Source organism: Miniopterus natalensis, chromosome 15 (assembly GCF_054644295.1).
Source record: "Miniopterus natalensis isolate mMinNat1 chromosome 15, mMinNat1.hap1, whole genome shotgun sequence".
Classification (NCBI taxonomy): Eukaryota; Metazoa; Chordata; class Mammalia; order Chiroptera; family Miniopteridae; genus Miniopterus; species Miniopterus natalensis.
The window spans coordinates 7,074,714-7,090,894 of NC_142095.1; the positions used below are offsets into that span (position 1 = coordinate 7,074,714).

The 16,181-nt window shown below is 48.3% G+C and overlaps 1 protein-coding gene across 1 annotated transcript in view; it reads left to right on the plus strand.

Annotated features, from left to right (window-relative positions):
- ULK4 (unc-51 like kinase 4) overlaps positions 1 to 16,181 on the plus strand; it is a 177,535-nt gene that overhangs the window by 92,730 nt on the left and 68,624 nt on the right. The window contains exon 32 of the mRNA XM_016196088.2: positions 15,398 to 15,503. Within this exon, the coding sequence (XP_016051574.2) occupies positions 15,398 to 15,503 (106 nt within the window). The remainder of the gene's footprint in view (positions 1 to 15,397; positions 15,504 to 16,181) is intronic.

Sequence of the window (16,181 nt, forward strand, 5' to 3'; positions counted from 1 at the left end):
GATTGTGGGATTAGACTCACGGAGAAGTAAGGGTGAAATTAGGGCACAGCAAGTGAGTTGTGGACAACTGAATGAGCTGCAGACAGGTGCAGAGAGAGACCTGGTCCAGAAAGGTGGCATGAGGGAGATGCAAGAGGAGCCGAGCCACTGGGTGAAGTTTTCGAGAAAAGTTTCTAAAGGAAAAGGCAATGTTTTTGTTCGGAGGCCTGTGAACCTTAGGTGCTGTGTGCACCTGTCCTGCACCCAGCACGTTGCCTGCGCTGTTGATTAGATTCCCCGTAGGCCTGCATCTTCAGCATGGTAGCCGGTAGCCACGCAAAGCGCAGTGAACACTCGAAATGCGGCTGGTCCAAGCTGAGATTCGCTCTAAGTGTCAAACACATGCTGGATTGCCAGGAACAACGGGAGTGTAAAGCAGCTGCTTCATTTTCTTCTATTGATTGTATGTTAAAATGATCATATTTTGGATATATGGGCCTAAATGTAATATTATCAGAATCAATTTCATCTGTTTCTTTTTACTTTTTTACTGCAGCTTTCAGAACACTTACAGCACGTGATGTGCATTATATTTCCGTTGGCTAGTGCTACAGTAGGTGATTTCCCGAGTCTTACTTAGGGGAGAAACCATGCCACCTGCAACCGTGCTGGCCCAGCACATGGCCCTCCCTGCTCTTTGCCTTTCAGTTCGTATCAACTTATTAGTGAACTAGTGAGGGAGGGAGGCAGGGCTGTTAGGCGTAGAACCCTCCTTCCTAGACGGTGTTCCCCTGAACGGCTGGGCTGGAGGAGAAATAGTGAGAAGGGCCAGTGTTGTTCAGTGCGACCTCTCACTAAAGGCAGCTTGGTGGTAGCGCCCCTGATTTTGACCACAGGTGACACCACTCGAGTTTATTTCTTTTCTGACTCCGGACTCTGGGGGTGCCCAGTCATTGGCCATCTTTAGGTTCAGGCTTGTGTTAAGAACTAAAATGCCTACTGTGGGTTTTGGGCATTGCTTAGTGTCCCTACTACACCCGGCGTGTTTGGAGCCCTTTGACAGATGGAGCAAAGTGATGGACTCTTGGTCAATGCAGAGAATGGCTGGAAGAGCCTGGGGTGAAACCAGTGATCACTCGTTCTCGGTGCATAACCACCAAATGTCACTTTCTCTCAAACTTCTTCAGTGACGTAGGTTCCCGTAAAGTTTATTCAGGAACCCACTTTTTAAGCAAGTGGAAATGTCAGCAAAAAGTTCCTAGTTTCGATTCCACAAAGCAGCCAGCCTCACAGCCTCGATGGCATTTGCATTGGATGCTCTTCTGCATTTGTTTTCTTGGATGAGCAAGAAAAAGTAGAATTTATGTGCTTACCCGGAGCTGCAAAGGATTTTCAGAGGGAGCCAGGAGATCTGATGCACTAAAGCAGTTTGCAGATTTATGGGAGGAGAACTTTTTAAATAGCTCCAGCGAGTGAAATTGGATTTTGGGTTTACTATCGGCACCAAATTGGAGAAAGACTGATGAGAAGCCAGGATGGGCGGGTCACTGCATAGGAATTTTAGGTTTGTTTTTTCCTGCTAACAAGAGCAGCGCATACTTGTAAAGAGTTCAGACAGCACAGAAACGCCTAACTGGGAGTGGGAAGGCTTCCGAAACACCCCAGCTTCCCGCTCAGCACATTCGCCTCATTATTGTCACACACGTCTTATCTCCCTTCTTTTTCCGAAAACAGGGCCATACTAACTATTCTACTTTGCAGCTGTCTTACTTCATACTGTCCCCGGCAGCGACGTGTGTGTGTATGTGGCCACGTAATGTTTTATGGAATCAGCAGAGCTTGTTTAGCCAGTGGAATATTGAGACCTCTTATATTTAACATAACTGTTCATGTGTTAGGCATTGAGCTTCCTCCTTTTTCCGCGGTTTCTGTTACCTTCTGCCTGCCTTCCTGGGGGTCACCGGAACAACCTTTTCGAGCTCCTTTTTGATGTGTGCGCAGTATCTCAGCGCGTACTCTTTGTAGAGGCCTGTTAGCAGCTGCTCGGGGTTTCGCACGTCACTGACGCGCAGGTGTGTGAGTTGTGGCAGCCCGCTGGGTCTGTGGGCAGTGCTGGGGAGGGAGAGGAGGCACAGCCTAGGCCTCGGCGAGCCCACCGTTTACCGGGGAGGCGGGCGTGACTCGAGCTCTGGTACAGAACATGTAAGTTAAAGCTGAGAGGCACAGTGGGCCAGCTCTCTGATGCGGGGTGATTGGAGCCCCTGTGGGAAAAGGGGACACTTACGCTGAGCAGGGAGTTGTGATGTTTGCTCGATGGACAGTGCTGTCCACCAGCGGGGGTGTGGACACGCTCCGTTCCCTTCCCCAAGGGCATAGGTGCCTGTCCTTCCTCAGTTGGAAGACACTCTGCTCTCCTGTCAAGGTCAACTACCAATGATTCCTCTGCTCTCTTCTCAGCTGCCCCTTCCCGAGAATCGTTAGGCTCCTCGACCAGGTGAGACGCCTTTGGCACAGGTGCCTACAGCACCCGGTCCCTCCTGACAGTGCATGTTACAGTTTGCAGTTTTATGCTTGTTTTGTGTGATACGTTGACTAACGGACTACCACTAGATTACTGACTCCCTCCAGCAGGAACTGTGTCATTTGGACACCAGGGTATCCCTGCCCTTAGATCACTGGCTGGCATACCGCTAGGCACTCAGTAAATGCCCGCGTGCATGAGTGAGGCATGAGGGGAGGCGGTGGTGGGTGGAGGTGCACTGGGCCTACACTGTGAAGAGCTTTAGGTCCCTGCCAAGGAGTTTGGACACTCCCTCCTGTCCTCTGATGAGCCTTGGAAGACTGTTAAGTACTTGGCATGATTAAATTTCACTTAAAAGATCTACCCAGAAACCAGTGTGTGGGAAGCATACTTTAGAGCACGTGAGTAAAGCATTGTTGAAGTAGATGCCTCTTGTTTTTGTACATATTAACCAGTAGTTACTATTCACTAACTCTTCCACTTTGAAAATGCCTTTTCCGAGCAGTCTTTTTACACATTTATCAGGATTCTCTCCTGTTTTATGGGTAAGACTGGCTTTTAGGCAGGTTGCCTTCACCCACCGAGATGTCCACATCTTAATGCCTGAAACCTGTGGGCCTGTCAGGTTGCGTGGCGAAGGGAATTGAAGGTTGGAGTTGGAGTTAAGGTCGTTAATCAGCGGACCTGAGAGAGGATTATCCTGGGTTGTCCCGGTGGACCCAGTGGAAGAAGGAGGGGAGGGAGGAGGAGTGTGAACGAGCTCACCTGGGCGCCTGCGGCCCCTGCACGGGAGGGAAGCTGAAGAGGGAAGCACGCAGCCTCCAGGAAGGAAGCTCAGTCCTTCCAACCTCTTGATTTTCAGTCCTGCGAGACCCTCTTGGACGCCTGACCTCCAGAACTGTAAGATAATAGTGTATTACGCTACTAACTTTGGTAGTTTCTTACAGTAATGATGGGACACTAACAGAATCTCACTTGCCATATTGTATAAGCCGACGGTGCAAGCAGTTGTGAGGGATCATACAAAGCCGTCTCTGTAGAAGCAGCGCTGAGATCAACTATGAAGTCTGCTTGGGTCTTTTTGCATTTGTGTATTTGGTGGGCGGTAAAAATATCCACGTATATTTGGTGTTTTCTTAGGTTAAAATTCACATAATGATTCTCGGTCTAAATTGGTCAAAGCAGAAGTAATATTCTCTTTTTAAAAATTCTGATGCTGCCCCACCATGATTCACGTGTGAAGAATTCCTGCCACGACATATAACTACTGCAGTGTCTAGGTTTCGTTGTAAAAATGACTCACTCACCTTGCACTCCACGACAGGTTGTCCTTTGCAGTGGGTTTCTCGTGTGCCCTGGGAGGTTGCACATACACGCCTTTGTCTGGTCTCCTGAGGTGCTCTGTCCTGGATTGAAGTACTGGATTTTTATTTTACTCCACCGTAAAGTGGTTTATACTTTTCCATAGTTCCAGTTGAGCTACTTTTAAACAACATTTTAGACGTTTTAGTCTAGAAAGTGTGCAGTGTGGTAAAGCTGTTGAGAGATGGCAGAGGGGAGCGGGCTGGAGTGAGGTCGGGCCCTTCTCTTCCCTGGGATGGAGGCGCTCGGAGGGAGCGAGGGAGTGGAGCTGGCCGGCTGAGACCACAGCTCTGCTCTGATTCGTTTCACTTATTGGAGATTCTTAGAATGTTTAGTGGGTCCACTGGGCCCTGGGCCCTTAGAAGTCTTAAAGTTTATTTAGTCAGGGGGCTGCCGGTAATGAAAGGCATGTTTAGAAATGAGATTTGTCTGACCTCTATGCTGTACACCTACAACTAATGTACAATAATATTGAATGTCAACTGAAATTGGAAAAGAAAAAAAAAAAAGAAAAGCCTTGTTTAGTTTTTAAATTAATTTTTGGTATTAGTGCATTGAATAAATTTTTATTTGGGGGAAATTTATTGATGTTTTCTTTGTTGTTTATGCCATGGTGAGTTTTCGTGAATTCTCTGTATACAATTAAAAATTATTCTCTTGCTCTCCGTGGAGTTCAGAGTTTGACACGTACCTATAAGGTATTTCTTACGGAGCACGTTTTGTATATATCCTTAGTAATTTTTTCTTTAATGTATCTAAGGTTGAGGGCGGGGAGTATAGTGCCCTGTGATTGGTGTGCTGCTGTGTATTTCTCTTACTTCTGGTTCACGAGTTGTTGCTGTATTATTGGGTGCCTATATATTACAGACTTATTAAACTTCATGATTTCCAGTTAAAATTTTTCTAAGTTTATCCTTTATAATATTTTTTGTTCTTTCCTTTTCGATCTTAATACAAAGCTAGAGCGGGAACTAGGCCTGGATTTAGCCTGGCCGTCGCATGGTGTCCCCCCACCCCTCCCATAGGCATGGTTCTTCCTGAACCTGAGTTTTCCCTCGTCAGCCCTTCACGTCCCACAGCCTGCGTCGGGATCTGGCCCCGAGACTCATTTAATTAGCGAGTCGTGATTCCAGTTCAGCTTCACAGCCTTTCCTTCGCGACACGTTTTAGAAGTGAACGTGCTTTGGCGAGAGTATTTGGAGCCCCACCTGCCTGCTGGGACAGCCGCTGCCCTGCTCCGCGGACGGACCGCCTCTCCCTGCGCCCCCTGCCCTGCCCGCCCCGGGGCGCCCCCTGCCCGACGGGGCAGCCTCCCCGCGCTGCTCTGGGCTCACACCTGCGCGGCCACGTGGGCAGCGAGTCCTGCGGGAAGCTACCCCGCTGCTCTGGTCGGTGGTGACGGAGCAGTGCTGACACGACCAAGTCCACCGAAGAGTGGGAGGAGGGGGCGACCGGCAGTGTGGGACCCACCAGCACAGGAGGTGGGCACCGTGTGGCTCCCTCCGGCGGCCTTTCCATGCCCTCCTGGGAGAACTTTCCTAAGCTCATGAGCGTCCTGTGGCTGGGCAGGGGCGAGAGGCAGCGCTGAGGGAAGCTGGCAGCAAGGGGCTGGTAGAGAGGAGCTGCCTGGTGGAAGACGGTCTTTCTAGCCCTGGCTGGTGGCTCGGTTGGTTGGGGCATCGTCCTGGACACCGAAGGGTTGCAGGTCGATTCCCGCTCAGGGTACAGACCTAGGTTGCAGGTTCAATCCCCGGCTGGGGTGCGTGCAGGGGGCAACTGACTGATGTTTCTCTCTCACATCAATCTTTCTCCCTCTCTCTCTCTCAAGTCAGTAAACATATCCTGAGGTGAGGGTTAAAAAGAAAGATGGGTTTTCTAGCAGGTGATACACTAATGTCCAACGAGACTGTAATCACACACTGTAATGCTTTGCTCATAAATATAAACATAAAGTACCCATCTCTGAATGGTTGCTTCCTGATTGCAGAATGGGTAAAATTTAAGGTGATCCATCTCTTCTTATTAATCCCAGAGGGCTTCATAGTGGAAAATAAATGAGACTTATTTATGCTCGCAAATCAAATTGCCATAAAAGGTTGTTTCAATAGACAGAGGCAAAATCATAATAAAATAATTCAGTGAAAATGGGAGCTAAGAGTATGCTTAATGGAACATGATTACACTTAATTTTCTTACTATTTCCATCATTAAAGCTCCATTATCTTCCCTGAGACCTCAGTTAGGCTTCTGGCCGCACCACCCCTCGGAGGCGCATAGAAGCCTGCGAGTTCTCTTAAAATACAAAAATAGCTAATAATGTGCTGTTCTTTCATTTTCGCTATTTGATATCCTTGTCTCACATCCAGAGTCTCACGTATTCTCTTTCTAACCTCATCTCTTGAAAGCCATAGTATCATTATCTAAGAGCTTTCATAGGACAGAGTTGGAAACAAAACTGAGGCTTCCTGGTGAATGTCCCTGAAGTGCACAGGTGCTGATGGTTTTATTGTTGCTGCTGTTTTGTTAACCCTCACCTGAGGATACTTTTTCCATTGATTTTTAGAGAGAGCAGGAGGGGGGGAAGAGAGAGAAACAGTGATGTGAGAGAGAGAGAGAGCAGTTGGCTCCCTCGCTCACGAGCCCTGACCGGGTTGGTTGGGGATCGAACCTGCATCCCAGGTACGTGCTCTTGACTGGGAATTGAGCCCGAGACCCTTTGGTGTGCGGGCCAGTGCTCTAACCACTGAGCATACTGGCCAGGAAAGCACTGTGGATTTATTTTACTTTATTTTACCAACAATATTACTTTGCATCTGTTACGTTTGGTGTTTACTAGAAATCAAACTGGAGATATCAAATAGGGAAAAATTTGGAACTCAAAATACATTTTCTAGACAAGGGCTTTTGGTTTGTTTTTTGGTTTTGTTTTTTAAGTTTATCTTTATTGTTGAAAGTATTACAGGTGTCCCCCTTCCCCCCCATTGACCCCCTCCACCCCCAGGCCTTCCCCACACCATTGTCTGTGTCCATGAGTTGTGCATTTATGCATATAAGTTCTTTGATTAATCTCTCCCCACCCCCACCTTCCCTCTGAGATTCGTCAGTCCGTTCCATGCTTCTATGTGTTAGATCTGTTATGTTCATCAGTTTATTTTGTTCATTATATTTCACATATGAGTGACATCATGTGATACTTGTCTTTCTCGGACTGGCTTATTTCGCTTAGCATAATACTCTCCACAAATATTTAAGACTGTGTAGAACTGTTGGGTTTCATTATAGTCATAAAGCTTAGAACTTGTTTGACATTGAACCTCTCATTCAAAGATTCATTTGGAAAGACATAGCATTGGGTGTAGCATGAAAGGATGTTAGAGCAGAGAAGGGCCTTAGCTTGAGTCTCCAGGCAGATCCCTCCTCCCTGGGCATCATTTCTGCACACGTCACTGGTGGTGCTTCTGCTTCTGCTGCTGGCTCCCAGAGCTCCCAGCCTGCACCTGGGTGAGGCAACTGCTGCTCAGCCAGGCAGCTGGGCGCTCTGCCCTCAGGAGCTGCAGCAGGAAGGCTTCTTGTCATTGTCGTGGCTTTAGACACGTGTTTCCAGCTGCCTGAGGTTTTCTTTCCTCCTCTGCCCCTGATGGATCTGGTGACAATGACCTGGATGCTGTGGCTCAGTCATTGCTGTCAGCGTCTGTCTGCCTGGTGGAGTCCAGGGCCCTCCCTGGTGGAGCAGAGGCAACATTTTGCTCAGAGCATGGTGGCATGAAATGCTTCAGGGTTGAAACCTCATTAATTATTTCTTCTGCTTCCAAAACAGGTGTGTGTGGTTTGGTTGTTAAACTCGTTACTTGTGCCCTGAGAGATGAGGTGCTAAGCATAGCCAATAAGATTGACATCATAAAACCCGGTCCTCCTTGAATGGCATATACATGTCCCCAAAGCTCAGGGGCATCTCCTAGAGATCAGCACCCTTCTCTTCTAACCCTGCACAGACACAAGCTCAGGACAGCTGCCCCCAGTGCCCATCACTGTTACGCACGTGATCAGAAGGAAGGCTTCCACGTCAGCCAGTCAGGGGACCATACATCTGGCCATCTGCAGCTCTCATCCAAATTCACGTGCAGAGGGGCTGTGATACCATTGCTCTAGATACTCACAGAGGGGAGCCCAGGAGAGAGCAGAGCAGCAAGAAAGCAATCTCAACACGTGTGCTCCATGAATCTAGAAGCAGCTCGAATGGCCTGAAGCCCCAGCCCCCCTCCTCCTATTCCTTCCTCGGGACTTCTATTTCTTCACCTTCAAAGGACAGACCTAGAGAGGTCCCTGAGATTCTTCAGAGTCGGGTAGTGGGTGGTTATCACTTGGCTCCAGGTCTGCCAGCTTGTTGGGGGCAGGGCAAGGATCTCCTCTATCTCCTCAGCACAGTTTTCTCTCTGCCTACTGTACTATTCCTCTGTGCACGTCGAAACCCTGGGTTAGAATGACTTCCAGCTAATTCCCACTAAAGTCTTTCTCTGGCAGGATTGCTAGTACCTCTTCGAGGCAGGAACCACGAGTACCATAAGCTCCCATTGCAGGAAGGTTGCAAACTCCCACAGTAAAAGAGCTGCAATTGAAAATGTCTTGTGATAATTGTCCGTATTGATCTTTCCACTCCTTTTCACCGCATGTAGTACTTTCTTTCTTTAGAATGGGATATTTATATTTGTGAGCAATTATCTTTAATGGAGAGTCCCATTGAAACCGTGTCAACATCTTGCAGAATTTCTGGAGTGCACATTTTCCAGGCCGACGTAAGTGCTTCACGAGCCCTCGACAGATATTTAGCATGTGAGAGGTTTTCTGTCCTTAATGTAAAAGGAACTGAATTTACCACCTCTGGGAAACATTATTCAAAAGGAAATATATACCCAGGGAAAGCTTTCTGAGGAAAGTCATTTTTGTGGTTTTTCACACCGTCGTGTAGCAAATTCTACGCGCTCAATAAATATGTATCGATTGCTCAGTTGAAGGCAATTGCTAGTTACCGACAAGTTAACTTCTTGGAGGGGAACCCAACCAGCTGTATAACCGTCCCTCACTGTGTTCGCCCAAGTGACCGTGAGCACGGTTGTTGTGTTGCTAATGTACCGGAAGCCACGTGGACCAGGCACTGTACCTAGGCACCAGTTCTGCCCTCAAGGGGCTCAGCACCAGGCGAGGAATGGGTGAACCAACAGCCGCAGCACACGCGGGAGGTGCTGTGATGGAGGCGGGCCCACAAAGGTGATGGAAACCCCACCGTGAGATGGGCAGCCTCCCCGTGGCCTCCAGCTTCAGCAAACAGCATCTGGCCTGAATTTCTAGGAGTGAATAATAGTTGGCCGAGGCGTTATTTTTGTGAGATGACGAGGATTGTTTTCCTTTTGGAGAGTGGCAGGGATATGCAAGGGGAAGCCAGGAGTGCTTCTGCACACACATTTGTGTTTTCTCATTTATCCCCCTACTTCGGGCCTATAATTTCCTCAGATGGAGCGTGTAGAGCAGACTGGCCGGTCTTTTAGCCTCCAGGCAGGCACAGCACAGGGGCACAGTCCATCGCCAGGGACACTGGTCCTGGCAGCTTGGCCTTGGCTCCTTTGCTAGGCTCTCCCTGGAGCAGCGCTGGCTCTGGCCCATGGCACCTGCCCTGAGGCACAGTGTCCTGTCGGGAGCCAAGAGCATGGAGGCTTCCTGCTCGCAGCCTGAGTAATGAGACAGGACAGGGCTGGGAAAGCCATGCGGCACAGCTCACCTGCCAGAAGGGCGTCCACACCCGCTGCCGTGGGTGTTGCATGCTGATGGGCACATGGCACCAGTTGGCCCAGACCCGCCCTCTGTGCCAGCTGGAACGGGTCACTAATAATAACTTGTGCAGGCTTCCGGTTTTCATTCTCAGTGGTTTCTTACCTCCTTACACTGGGTTGTCTTCTGAATTCTGGCCACAGCAGAGGCAGAAGAGAGTGGCCGTGGTTCCCTGTTAGGTCTGATCGTTGGAGGCACTTCCTGCCTCGACCGTTCGGACCTCTGCCTGACGTGTCCTCTGAAGTCTCTTGGTACTGTTCACATCCCCTGATACTGGAATAAAGTGCAGAGCTGTTTACAGTGAAGCTCCTTTGGGGGGCCGATCATTTTTTGGTCACGTTTCCTTGCTGTGCCCTTGGTATTTCAGAGCCGTTCTCTTTCGCACGGAAGCAATTAGTCTTGAGAAGGCTGATTCTTCAGGGTCCAGCGCTCGCCTGCCTTTCATTTGCGGAAGCCGCTGCACATTTTAATGAAGTTGTTTCATCTAGGTTGCCAAACACTAGATTTTTGCCGCTTCAATTCTAATTATCTCTGCTGGCAAGTGCTGTGTTTTATTAGAACCCTCCAAGGGCTCTGTTTATTAAATGTCCATGCACTGTGGCGTCAGGCACACAAATTAGGTCAGATGTGCTCATCGATGGCCTGGGATGGAGGAGTTAAATGTTTTCATTGTAATCTTACAGGGCATTAAGATGGCCTTCTGTGGCCTTGTGGGATGCAGGGATGCCTTCTCCCACGCTCTCGGCCTCCCTTCCCACCCATCGGCCAGTGTGGCGCTCAGTGTCTGAGTGATGTGGCCTCTCGTGGCGGCTCTAGGGTGTCTGTTCATTCTTTGGGGCAATGCCCTCATTCTTCCCTCTCCTGCAGTTGCCTAATGCTTCCCTCTCCCTTCCTGGGCTGTGTGTCTTACAGCAGCGAGGTACACAGGAGTGGGCAACAGTGGGTTCAGTTTTCCCTGTGGAAAATAATACAGTAATTAATAGTGATACAAGAATAAAGTCTGTTTCGCATACGCACAGCTGTAAACCTACTTTTGCCCCCCCATGTGTCAAGGACTCGTGTGAAGCCAGGAGGTCCCAGTGGTGGTGGCACAGGGCAGGGCACGCGGTGGCAGGAAAGGAGGGAGGGGGGCATGACCGTAGCAGCCTCCCGACAGCGCTGCTCTTCTCTCCTCTCCACTCCCTGCTGTGGGTGGCTTTAAACCCTCCCAGGAACCGTGTGGGCCCTCAGGCGGTGGTGGTTCACCTGGGGTGTGCTCACCGGGGTGTGGGGACTCTTGACCGCCCGCCCTTCTTTCCTGCTGAGTCCCTGTGGTCACCAGGCAGAGCTTCGAGGTGGCTGGGGGCGCTGGCTCCTGCCGTCCCACCCACTGAATCCCGGCTTCACCCCTGAAGAGCTGGGGGAGGTTTCCCAAACAACACGTCCCCTTGCTAACCTCAGTGTCCCCGTCTGTAAAAGGGGAAGACTGCAGCCACTTCACTGTTTGCATGGACATTAAATGAGATGATACAGGTCGGCGCTTGGGGTACAGGCCGGGGCACCTAGGAGCACGTGTCTTGCCCTGTCTTGGGCCCACGTGGCTGCTCCGTCACTGCCTGCCCCTGGTCAGCACCGAAGCAGCTGGTGCCCGGCCCCTGCCCCCGCCCCAGCGCCCGGGGGAAGGTCATCGCTTGCTTTCGTCGCTGCTTACACCGCTTCCCTTGCATGTGTTGGGCACCAGTGGCGTGGAATTCTTGCCTTATTATTGAGCCACGAGGGTTAAAAGAAGGGTGTGAGGATTTCACGTAGCCGTCAGTGGTGGCCCTTTCACTGTGGACTCGGGCAGACCTTCAGTGGGAGGGGCTGTCCTAGAGGAGCATCTGACGAGGACCCTCCTTCCCGCTCTGGCCCGTGGTCTCCCTTTTCTCTCTCTCCAGGTCAGTTTTCCACACGTGCCCAAGAAGAACGCCTGCCCCACACATTCACCCTCGCGCTTTCTCCCTTCATAGGACCCTCTGCTCTGATTTTAAGAAGTAGAGGTGATGTTTTTCAAAGCATAGTTTACCCCTTAGGCTAGTGCGGTGGTGAAACAGCAAGAACAAAGCTTACCACGTTTGCGAAGAGAAATGAAGTGACTCGATTTGATAGACGTTAATAGCACTGGACTTGATCCGTATTGACACCACCTCCACTGCTCTTCCCGCGTGTGTCGCGTTCCATCTGGGGAACTAGGATCCAGGCCACAGCAGGGGCTGTCTCCGTTCCCCTAGGGAACCCCGTGTCACCTAGAGCAGGAGCAGTGACTGGTCCGTGGTCTCCCTCCCCCACACCGCGTAAGAAGCACAGAGGGAAGAGTCAGTAGATGCATAACTTTTATAAGCCCACTTTACTCTGAACAAAGTTCACAGTCTATGAACGGTTTAAAAACCAGCAACAAGCAAACTAAAATATAAGTGTTTTAAAATTTTTTTTAAATTTACTTTTCAATGACAGTGGACATACAATATTAGGTGCCAGTGCAATTTTCAGGTGCACAACAAGCTCCTAGACATTTATATACCTTACAAAGTAATCTCACTGGTAAGTCTCTTACCCACCTGGCATCATGTATAGTTATCGCAGTATTATTGACTGTCTTCCCTATGCTGTGCTTTACACCCCATGACTATTTTTATAGCTGGCAATTTTTATGTCTTAATCCCTGCACCTTTTCCACCCAGCCCCTGCCTCCCCTCCCACCTGGCGACTGTCAGAGGCTACAGTAGAAAAGGAACCACATCTCCCGCCTGGTTACAGGGTAATGGTTCCGTTTTTTCTCTGCGTCAAGTATTCGGACCTGAGTGCTCCCAGTAATCAGCGGAGTGGAGGCTTTGATAACCGGGGTGCGCCTTCCCCCTGTGCCCCTCTGCAGACTCGGCAGGGGGCTGGCAGAGGCCTTCATTCTGCAGAGCTCTCAGAACCAGTGGGCTGGGGCACGATCCTGGGTCCTCAGGGTTCATGGGTGATGGAGGTTTGGAAAGTTGGCTTTTGTATAGAAGGAAATACCTGTTTCAGTAAGTGGCACTCACCCTGTGAGCACGAAAGAACACAGAAGTGTTGGCTTCACAATGAGCCAAAGATATTGCCAAGAGCATCATAGAAAAGGTTTCAATCGTTAAAGGCTATCGAAGGAGCCGGGGATCTCTCTGTATTTGCTTACAGACCGGTCTTTGAACAAGGAGGGATACGAGTTATTTAACTGAATGGGACAGAAAGAAAAGATTTATTAGCTTTTCTTCACAAGAATAGGTCTCCCATGTATGGTTAGTTACTTTATCATGAGTAGCATGTCGTGTCATGCTGGCGCTTATTAATCACCCTTCCTTCCAACCAACTGTAAGAACAGTTAGATGAAGCCGGTGGCAGACCGCCGCTTCCGCATTAATCTTCGTAAGCGCGTCCGTGGGACAGGCAAACACCAGCGCCCACTTCTAAGCGCCTGTTTCTAAAGACTGTTAGAAACTCTTAGGCGTCGGTATTTGGAAGGCAAACCCCTCATCTTGTATCAGCAGAGACGCAGATGATAGGACTGCAGAGCTCTCACGGCTGTCGTCAGAGGGGGTGCACGTCGGTTGACAGGACAGCTTCAGAACCAGGTGCAGCGTGGGTATTTTTGTCAGATTTGGAACCCGTGTGTCCCTCAAGGGACTCCCGGCTGCTCTGCCGCATGTCCTCACTCTGTGACTTAGGTTATTGGAGCCTCTACCGCCTGGAGCATGACTGGTCACTGGAGCAGAAAGGACGGGGTGACAGGGCTCTCACTGGCCCTTAAAGCTTCTGCCCCTTAAAGCTTCTGCCCAAAGGCCTTTAATTGGCCAAAGCAAGCGTCCTGGTCATCCCTAATCACAAGTGGGCAGGGAGGTGACCTCCCAGGAGAGAGAAGCGGCAAACTTGCATATGTTTGTAATGAGGAACTCAAAGCCAAAAGTATAGATGACCATTAAAACGGAAAGCTGGCTCCTTGAAAGACAGTGAAATAAGACAAAGCCCTGGCGAGTCCGGGCCACCGGCGAGAGGGAGGAGGCAGTGTGGGGCGGGGTGAGCAGGCTCGGAGATTCTCGGAGGTACAGAGAATGCTGCGAGTTATTTTATTATATGGGTGAAAACTTGCACGTTTTAGGTCCTTTGCCAGGAAATGAAAATAAAATTGGGTCAAGGTAATGATTCCTGAGAAGATGTTTTGCAAAATATATTTAAAGATGTTAACATTAGGAAAAGCTGGGTGAAAGTATAAGGAAAAACTCTATACTAGTTTTGCAACTTGGGTAAATATAAAATTAAATCCAAATAATTTTATTAAAAATAAAGAATTCTAAGGTGCTTCAGCATTTAAAAAGTAAATAAAATTGCTGTTCAAATGACACCTTCTCAGTGAGTCCCGCCCTGCCCTGACCACACACATGGTTACCTGTAGCTCCCCTGCGAATTCTCGACCTTTCCTGCTGAACTCTTTTCTTTTTTTGCCTTGGCACTGGTTACCTTTTAACACATTATACAGTTCACTTATTTATTATGCCTGTTGTTTGTTGTCTGTTTCTGAGAGCACAGGGAACCTTATTTTGCTCACTAATATATCTCAAGTGCCTAGAACAGTGCCTGGTTCATAACAGCTATTAATTATTTGAGTGAATTAATAAATATAACTCATGTTGAAATATAGAGCAAACCATCTCTCTCTTGCGTGTGTGTGTGTGTGTGTGTGTGTGTGTGTGAGAAAATGAATAGGAAAAGGCCCGGACAGAGCCTACTAAATGGATATACCTGTTACTTTTTAGGATGGGACTAGTCCCTTGGACGGAGTGGTCAAGGGCCAGGGCCAGGACTAGAGTGAGTGCTTGCATTGGCACAGACCTGAGCTAGGCCCTCCTTTCTTTTGGTCCGCTATGCTCCGGGCTTACCTCACCCTGATCCCAGAATTTAAAGACTTTCTCTTTGTTCTTATGTTATTTTGAAATTATATCGTTTTAATTATAATCTGTTAGATGTTGAATTTTTTAAAAAAGTCAGAGGAATGAAAATGGAAACAACACTAAAGCAAGTTATTTTTGAGATCTCTTAAAAATTACAAAGAAATTTCTTTTTTTTATCTTTAAAATGAGAAATTGAGACTGAAGGCTTATTTATTTTTTTCAGTCTCTTTAGGACCACAGCTACTCCCTGCTAAATGATGTTAAGTGTTGGAAGAAAGGAAAGCTCACTCCTTTGGGTCTGCTGTGTAGTTTATTAGACTGAAATAGTGAGGTAGTACGTCACATCCAACACAAGCATCTGTGTGCAAGACTTAAGTAGGGAAGCATCAGTACCCTTTTGCTCTTGAAACTGCAGAAATATTTAAGTAGTTTTATGATCTCAAAATGACTTTCAGGTGTGGCCTTGTAAGTTCCAATTACTTGGTTTCCGGTCCCTCTGACTCCTTTGTCACCCGTCTAAGCACAGAGGACTGTGTGGTTGTCCTTCAGTTCAGGGCAGGGGACTGCGTGCAGCAGCACTGGTGCTCGGAATGGTTCAGGCCTCCTCCCGGCCCTCTTAACCCACCGATGGGGCATCACCTCCTACGGGGGATGCACCTGCTTCGGTAAAGTGCACAGGCAATCGTGGCACCTTGGGCAAAGAATGCAGGGCTGGGGGTCATTTGCTCATTTGTCTCTATGATGTAATTGTGTTCTGTATAGTTATGACACTCACCTGTTGCAGGCACATCAGGAGAACATTCTGGGAAACACCATGCAAAGTGTGATCGCGTTGCTGCACAACCTGGTTGCCTGCAAAGATTCGAACATGAAGCTGCTTTACGAACAAGGTAAGTGCTTCTTAGAGTTCACTTTGACTCCGTTGTGTTTTCCTCTTTGTAAGTTCCCTCGTCTTACACAGTAGGGAGTCCAGAAGTACTGTTTAAAGGCAGTCAGTCAAAATAGATGCTGAAGGACCCATAAATAATATTACCAGCAAAAAGGGGAAGTGTGGTTAGATCGGGATAGTTTCTCTGCATCAGTTTACTTCCTACATGGCACAAGGTAAGTAGGCTCTGCTTAAAAATGATAATCCAAACAATGCAAGGGTAAGCATGGTATTTAGGCTCATTGCTGCCAGTCAAAATAAAGACATATGGTCAAAAGCACCTTGTAAAATAAGATGGAGTGGGTCGAGGGTGACTTTGCTTTGCATCTTGTACATAACTGCAGTGTTACAATTTAAAACGATTTTTAAGACTTTATTTTTTAAGAGTATTTTTAGGTTTGAAACAAAGCCAAGGGGGAGGTACAGAGATTTCCCATATAAGCCCTGCCTCTCCATGGATAGAGAATCTTTTTTTTTTCCTGATTAAGGAAGTACTCATTCATCTATTTTAATTTTATCTTTTGAAAGCAAGAATAAACAATTACTTTTGGCTTCTATGGAAGTAATCAAATGATTTTTCCTTGGATCTATTTATGTAATGGACTGGATTTAATAGATGACGTTATGTTAAACCATCCGA